The 8,649-nt window shown below is 36.1% G+C and overlaps 1 protein-coding gene across 1 annotated transcript; it reads right to left on the bottom strand.

Moving 5' to 3' along the window:
• On the bottom strand, window positions 4,810–5,595 carry LOC107608618. The gene has a single exon (XM_016310362.1). It carries the CDS (start codon window positions 5,593–5,595, stop codon window positions 4,810–4,812), a length of 786 nt encoding a protein of 261 aa, XP_016165848.1.

Genomic DNA, 8,649 nt, shown 5'->3' with positions numbered 1-8,649 from the left:
CAATTTACATTTCTTGCATTCTAAGTTTCTGCTATTTAATTTCTTGTTCTTTAAGATTCAGCACTTTAAATTTCAGTTCTCTTTACTTTCATGCAATTTACCCATTCCCTTTACTTTCCATGCAATTTAAATTCTGCAAATCACAAATATCTCAACCAAATCTTGATTCACTTGACTAAATCAACCACTAAACTAAAATTGCTCAATCCTTCAATCCCTGTGGGATCGACCTCACTCCCGTGAGTTATTATTACTTGATGCGACCTGGTGCACTTGCCAGTGAGTTTTGTGTCGGATCGTTTTCCGCACATCAAGTTTTTGGCGCCGTTGCCGGAGATTGATTAGATTGACAATGATTAAGTGAGGTGGTGATCTAGATCAAGCACTTTTTCTTTATTTTTCTCTAATTTTGACTAACCCACTAACTATTTGAATTTTTGCCTAAACTAACACTAACTTTGCTCTCTCAGTAGAGTATATTGCTTTTCTGGTTCTGTGTCTGTTTCTTGTTGTTCTGTACAACAAAAGCAATTTTCTTCTGATTTTCTCTCAAAGCCTATTAACTGTTTGACACATTGTGTCAACTAATCCTCTGACTACATTATGGCATGAGAATATCCAATTTTCATTTGGATCGTTTGTGATTGTGCAGGTCAGGGAGGAAAGGAATCCTACAGCAAGAAGAGAAAAACTGAGGCATTATGATTTCCAGCCTCCATAATCAAAGAGCAAGATGTCAAGCTAGTGACAATAAAAGAGCGCTTGTTGGGAGGCAACCCAACCGCAGGTAACCATCTCTTCATATCTATTTCAATAAAAAGGTTAATTAGTTTGTATTGAGGTTGCATGCTTGTGAAAACTTGCATGGGAGCTCATAGGCAGGACATGAAGTTCAAAGAAGTGTTGTGGAGCTTCTCAAAAATTTATTGATCCAAGAAGCAGCAAACAAAACAAAAGAAAACAAAGAAAATACAAAAGCAAAAAGAACATGGCCCAAGGCTCTGAGCATCAATTACTAGGCAGAAAAAGAAAGAAGAAACAAAACTCAAAGAGTTGTTAGCCTAGTAAATGCTTGTGGCTGAGTTGTGTCAAAGAAAGAGGCTTGAGCAAGTAAATCCTTAGGGGTGCTTTAACACCTAATACCTTAAAACCAACCGGTTTAGGAGTATTGATTGAAAGCTTATCTAAAGAGCTGCTTTGAGACATGACACTTAGAGTCGAGGCCAAAGCACAGAAATTATAAGCTGCTTCAAGGTGACTACATATAAAGAGATCTCCATGATACCATTTGGATGAAAATCCTAAGACCTAAGACTCCCAATATGTGAGTACTTCTGTTCCACCTGTTCCACCAAAATCCCATTATAAAACACTTTCTCACTATCTGCATAATGCTGGCTTCAAGCATGTTGGATGAACTGGTTAACTATTTTGCTGTTTCCTAGTTTTCAGTTTTATTGCTTTTGAAAAAGAAGAAAAAAAAGAAAAAAAATTATCACACATGGTTAATTTGATGCATGAAAGCCATTGGCAAGGTACTAAGTTTGGTGTTCCCACACCAAAGTAAGTTCAAAAGCCCACAAATAAATCATGAAAGCTAACCATTTCTTCTTTCAAGTGCTTGGGGAACAAGCAACTTCCAATATCATTGCAGAGCATCATACAAGCTTTTGGAAAGATTAAGCATCATCAATCAAGGGAATGAAAGAGAAATGTGAAGACCAATAATGATGATGATGAGAAGAAGGAAAGCAAGCGAACTCCAAAAGGTTGTATTGTTCAGTGATAATTTTGTATCAGATGCTGCTAAATTGAATTTTGTTAATCACAAATATCTCAACCAAATCTTGATTCACTTGACTAAATCAACCACTAAACTAAAATTGCTCAATCCTTCAATCCCTGTGAGATCGACCTCACTCCCGTGAGTTATTATTACTTGATGCGACCCGGTGCACTTGCCGGTTAGTTTTGGGTGTTTTGGAGAAATTCGTTTTTCCACAAAAATATCCATCAGTTGATTATAAGAGGCAAGAAATTAAAATGCAAGGAAGTAAATAGACATGCAAGGAATTAAAGCTCAAAGCAAGTAAATCAAAAATGTAATTCAAGTGGAAAAAAGTAGGAAATCTTAGCAAGGATTGGGAGTTAAAGATTCCTATCATAATCATAGAACACAAACATGATAATTGCTAAGAATTAATCCCAATTAGTCTATCCTAACATCGAGAATAAGTCAAAAGGGTATAATTGATCTCAATTCACAAGTCCTAATCAACTCACTAATTAACTTAATGAAAGATTAATGTTAGTGGAAACTAAACCAACTAACAATCCTAATCACAACATCGAATGGACATCTATGATTCAAGGTCACCTAATTATCCAATTCCAAGCCAAGAGTGTGAAAAACTAGCCAAAAGCTAAAAGAGACATTCTATCAAACACCTAACATGCATAAAAGGGGAAATATCATAAATTGCAATAAAAAAAATTCTATAACTACCAATTACAATAAAATGATAATAACAACTCAAACAAGCATTAAAGAGAGACATAAAATATCAAAATTGCATTAAATGAAATTGAAAGTAACAAGAGTGTTCATAAACTAGAAACAACAAAATTGAGGAAATAACAAAAGAAATGAAGAAGATCAAAGCAAGAGAGCATGAAAACATAAGTGAAATTACACTAAAACAAGAATTAAATACTGAAATTAAAGAGAAAGTAAACTATAAACCCTAATTCTAAAGAGAAGGGGGAGCTTCTCTCTCTAGAAAACAAACTAAAACATGTAAAAATCTAAACCTAAGTGCTCCCCCCTTCATCTTTCTTCACTTTGGCTTGAAATAGCTTCAGAAATGAGCTGGATTGGGCTTTGGAAGCCCAAAAATCACCCCCAGCAATTTCCAATTAATGGCCTCACGTGCATGCAATCGTGCGTACGCACAACCTACGATGCGTACGCACAGTTGCGCAAAATTCCCATCATGCGTACGCATCCTTGCATGAAGTTACCGTTGTGCGTTCGCACGCATCACTATTCGTGTGTACGCATCTTTGCAGCAGCTTCCAAATTCCATTTTCTTCACGATTTCCCCCATTTTGGATGCTCTTTCTTCACTTCTTCAACCCAAACTTTCCTTGAAAACCTGAAATTACTTGACAAATATATCAAGGCACCAAATGGGATCAAAGTGAATAAAATTTAGCAATAAAAAGGCCTAAAGAGCATGTTTTCACTTTCAAACACAAATTAGGAAGACATCATGAAACTATGCTATTTCAATGGATAAATGCAAGAAAAGTCAATGAAATCCACCTAATTAAAGCAAATAAATACCATGAAATGTGGATTCATCAATCTTCCAGTGCTAACTGGACCCCACCAATCAATACTGAGCCAAAGAAGACAAAGAGATGATGAGACAAATTTGTTGCAAACTGGAGTTGTCATCGAAGCTCCAATGACCACACATGATGTCATTGTGTATACTCCTTCTGATAGGGTCGAACTTACACCCTTTGCCCAAGACCCAATTTCCCACTTGCTTAAAACTGGAGGTGCAGAAGTCAATAATCAAAGGGAAGAAACTATCGATCTTAGCCAAGGTGATGACGTTTTGAGTGAGCTTCTTGGAGTCATCTTGAAGATCTCCAAAGGCAAAGAAACTAGACTATCGAGTTCTGAGAACAAATCAGTTCATTTAGATCAGAATCCTTAAGTTCCTAACCTTCCTGAAGGCACATGTGATCCAAATGTAACAAAAAATCCCATTAATCCTAATGTTTTCGATCTCCTTCAAAAACTAAAACTTCTTCTTGCCAATCCTATTGGGGTATGGTTCTCACAAGATGGTCTTGATGCTACACTTAACCAGATTTTGAATTCCAATATTTCCCTTCAAGATTCTTTTGATCATATCAAACCACTTGCATCTTTTATCAATCACACCAAAAAACTTTTCTCATGTCAGAACGAGCTTTAGTTCCATAAAAAAGGGATGAAAGAGGTTAAAGATCGAAGTGCCAAGGTTGAGGTTTCCTTAGCTGATAGACAAAAGAAAGTATTAGATTATGAAACTCATCTGATTGAGGCTTCTATCGAATTGAATCAACTGATTAACTGGGAAAATGAGCTCAAAAAAGAACTTGCTGAAATTAGGCAGAACAAAGCTCTTCTCCAAAAACCTCTTAACAAGATCCAAAGTATAAAACAATTGCTCGACAAAGAAGTCCTTTCTTTATCAAAGGACAAAGATGACTTGGACGGTCGAACTCTCCAACATCAGATTACAGAAAGTGAGCATCTTCGAGAACTTGAATCACTCGCACAAGATCACACCAAGATAAAAGAACAATTGGACTAACTCTTGCAACTTTGTGAAGATTGAAGGCTTCGAATTCCAAGTTTCTCTTGTAAAAATATTTTGAATTTACCATTACTTTAGTTTCAAGCTTAATTATCATTTCACAAACATCGATACTATTTTAAGTACTCCCCGTTTATCGATTTAATTTCGAGTCCAGTATTAATATGTTTAATTCGATATGCATTCCTTGAATACAAACTAATTATTTGAAAAGGTCCTTCCAAACTAGGGGAACCATTTTCCATAAACACTTGATTTTTTATCAATCGGCAAAATAACTTTTCAAACTAGTTTACCAATGTCAAACACTTTTTCTTTTACTTGTTGATTGTATATGCGTGCCACATTCTCTTTAGTCTTTATAATGAAAAATGTGATCGAGTGCTAATAAACGTTCATTGTTTAAGTTGTTCAACTCATCAAACATCGTATTCTAATAATCTTCAACTGGTAATTCATCTTGATGCAACACCCTTATAGTATTAGGATTAATTTCTAAAGGTAAAATTGCATCATGGCCATAAACTAATTTATAAGGAGACGTGTTTATCGAACCTCTTACTGAATTTCGATAAGCCCATAACACCTGACTCAAAGTTTCATGCCAAGTGTGAGGTTTTTTGCCAATTTGTTTCTTAATTAAACTAATTAAAATCTTATTTGCTGCTTTAACCTGACCATTTGCTTGTGCATAATATGGGGTCAAAGTCACCATAGTTATATTCTTTGATGTTGCAAAATTTTTTATACGTTGGCCAGTAAACATTGTGCCTTGATCAGTACTTAAAGTTTGAGGAATTCTAAATTGATAAATTATATGTTCCTCTGTGAAATTGATAATCTCATTTTGACCAACTTCTATCAAAGGGATAGCTTCCACCCATGTTGTAAAATAGTCAATCGCTACTAAAAAAAATTTGTGATTTTTAGATGATGGAGGGTGAATCATTCCAATTAAATCCAATGTCCATCTTCTAAATGGAGAAGGCTTTATAATCAAATGCAATTTAGAAGTAGAAATTTGTTGTATTACTCCATGCTTCTGACACTCTTGACATGCTTTTGCATAATCAATGCAATCTTTGACCATAGACGAATAATACACTTGATCACGTCGCAATACCCACTTCATTCTTTCACCAGCTTGATGGGTACCACATATACCCTCATCGACTTCACCAAGAGTAATTATTTTCTCAGACTGACTCAAATATCTCATGAGACTTTCTTTGATGCCTTTTTAATACAACTCCTCACCTATTACCACAAAATTCATTGCTTTTAATTAAAGTTTTTGATCAACTTGCATGTTAGGATCTTTTAAATATTCTACAATTAGTTTTCTCCAATCATTATTATCCCACTTATCAATGACTAAGATTTCTCTTTCTTTGATAAGAGTAAGGATTTGTTGAACCTCTATCAATTTTCCTAGAGTCTCAAGTAAAACTTTTACATCGACGCAATTCGATCCAACTCATTAGCAACTTCATTTTGAATCCTTGGAATATGAACCAAAAATACTTTTTGAAAAGATACCAATAATTTCCATGCTGTTGATAAACCCCAATTTTGTGGTTTATATTGTGTAGAATTTAGGGAGTTTTGTCAATATTTTCCACACTTATTCACAAGAAATGCATGGTTTTGTGTTTCCTTCCTAATATTGCTCCATGATGAAAAACATGTTTATTTTGCCTTAAAATTACCATATTTTAATCCTCTTTTATTGCCATTCGATACTGTGATGTATTTGTTGAGTGATTTCAGGAATTATAGGGTAGGAATGACCTAGAAGAGAGAAAGAAAGCATGCACAAGAGAAAGGAACATGAAGATTTGGATTTTGGGAAACTCAATATTGGCGCGGACGCGCACTCCACGCGCACGCATGGATGAGGATAGCTAGAAGTGACGCGCAAGGATGGACGCATCCGTGCGGATCAGAAAATTCCCACCGATGTGCACGCATGCATGGCGCGCACGCGTGGAAAGCTGCACGTGACCTCATTAAAGGAAATCGTGCCTGGCGATTTCTGAGGCTCATCAGGCCCAAATTCAATCTGTTTCTGCATGGAAAAGACCCAAGGATGCTAGGAGGAAAGGGGGGGGATCATTCATTTTACACTAGACACAATTTTTAGCTAGTTTTTGGTTCTTTGTTCTTCTAGAGAGAGAAACCCTTGTTCCTCTCTAGATCTAGTTTTAATTTGATCTTCCCTTGTTGAATTCTGAGTTGGATCTTGTTAATTACTAGTTTTAATTGTTTAATTTGAATTCCTTAGTATAATTTTGCTTAGATCTTGTGTTAGTTTTATGAATTCTTGTCAATTGTCATTTTATACCCATTTCATGAATGTTGTGAATCTTGATTTGTTGATGTTACATTGATGATTTCTATAATTAATTGTGTTGTTTGAATGATTGTATGTGGATAATTGTTTGTGGGTATCTGTTAATTTCAATTTAATTGCAATTTAAACATGTCTTTTATTAATGCTTACCATGTGTTTGATGAATTGTTTACTTTGATTATGGAGTATTTCTCTTTACTCTTGGCCTAGACTAAGGAGATTGGGTAAACTTAAGTCATTGGGTCTAATGGATTTGATGATTTGGGAACCCTTAGTGGTCAATTTGATAAGCATTGACACTAACCTACTACTAAGTCAATTAGTAGTGAGGTTAGAACTCATGGGTTGATGTTGACCAAACCATTTGACGTACTTATGAGTTTGGTTCCTCATAATTGTCAAGATATGGTTATTAGACAAGGATGGTGACCCCAATTCCCATGCCTAGCCAAGAGTTGCTTTTATCATCATATTTGAAAACCCAAATTCTTGATTACTTGTCTTAGTTATAGTTACTTGTTTAGTTTAGAATAGAATTATATTGGATGTTACTTTGTTAGTTTAGAATTGCTCATATCTTGCTTAGTTATTTGAATTAGTTCCTTGCAATTTAAGATTACTTGCTTGTTAAGATTCCTAGTTTAAATTCTTGCTCATGACTCACAACCCCGGATTTCTAACCAATGTTGAAGCATATGTTTTCTGGTGCACGAAATCACAATCACACTTTTGTAATTCTGTAGAACTAACCAGCAAGTGCACTGGGTCGTCCAAGTAATACCTTACGTGAGTAAGGGTCGATCCCACATAGATTGTCGGCTTGAAGCAAGCTATGGTTATCTTGTAACTCTTAGTCAGGATATCAATAATTCTCAGATTTAATTGTAAAAAGTAGAAGAACATGAAATAATTACTTGTTATGCAGTAATGGAGAATAGGTTGAGGTTTTGGAGATGCTCTATCTTCTGAATCTCTACTTTCCCACTGTCTTCTTCTTCATGCACGCAAGACTCCTTCCATGGCAAGCTGTATGTTGGTGGATCACCGTTGTCAATGGCTGCCATCCGTCCTCTCAGTGAAAATATTCCAAATGCGCTGTCACCGCACGGCTAATCATCTGTCGGTTCCCACTCATGCTGGAATAGGATCCATTGATCCTTTTGCGTCTGTCACTACGCCCAGCATGCGTGAGTTTGAAGCTCATCACAGTCATCCCTTCCTAGATCCTACTCGGAATACCACAGACAAGGTTTAGACTTTTCGAATCTCAGGAATGGCCGCCAATAATTCTAGCCTATACCACGAAGGTTCCAATCCTAGATTAGAAACCCAAGAGATACACATTCAAGCTTGATTGCATGTAGAACGGAGGTGGTTGTCAGGTACGCGTTCATAGGTGAGAATGATGATGAGTGTCACGGATCATCACATTCATCAGGTTGAAGTGCGAATGAATATCTTAGAATAGAAGCAAGCGTGATTGAATGAAAAACAGTAGTAATTGCATTAATTCATCAAAACACAGCAGAGCTCCTCACCCCCAACCATGGGGTTTAGAGACTCATGCCGTCAGAAATACAATATGAAACGTGTAAAGTGTCATGAGGTACAAAATGAATCACTAAAAGTGGTTTTTATAATCAACTAGTGACCTAGGGTTACAAAAAAAGAGTAAGCTAGGGTGTTTAGTGTAAAAATCCACTTCCGGGGCCCACTTGGTGTGTGCTTGGGCTGAGCATTGAAGCTTTCATGTGTAGAGACTTTTCTTGGAGTTAATCGCCAGCTTTTGTGCCAGTTTGGGCGTTTAACTTCAACTTTTATGCCAGTTCTGGCGTTTTGACGTCAGAATTTCTATGCTGACTTGGAACGCCGATTTGAACCATTAAATCTCGAGCAAAGTATGGACTATTATATATTGCT

Source organism: Arachis ipaensis, chromosome B01, assembly GCF_000816755.2.
Source record: "Arachis ipaensis cultivar K30076 chromosome B01, Araip1.1, whole genome shotgun sequence".
NCBI classification, from domain to species: domain Eukaryota; kingdom Viridiplantae; phylum Streptophyta; class Magnoliopsida; order Fabales; family Fabaceae; genus Arachis; species Arachis ipaensis.
This window is presented reverse-complemented; position numbering and strand designations above follow the sequence as displayed.

Bases quoted from the DNA above. Each gene is read 5' to 3' on its own strand.
- LOC107608618 (XM_016310362.1), bottom strand. From the start codon at position 5,595: ATGAGATATTTGAGTCAGTCTGAGAAAATAATTACTCTTGGTGAAGTC.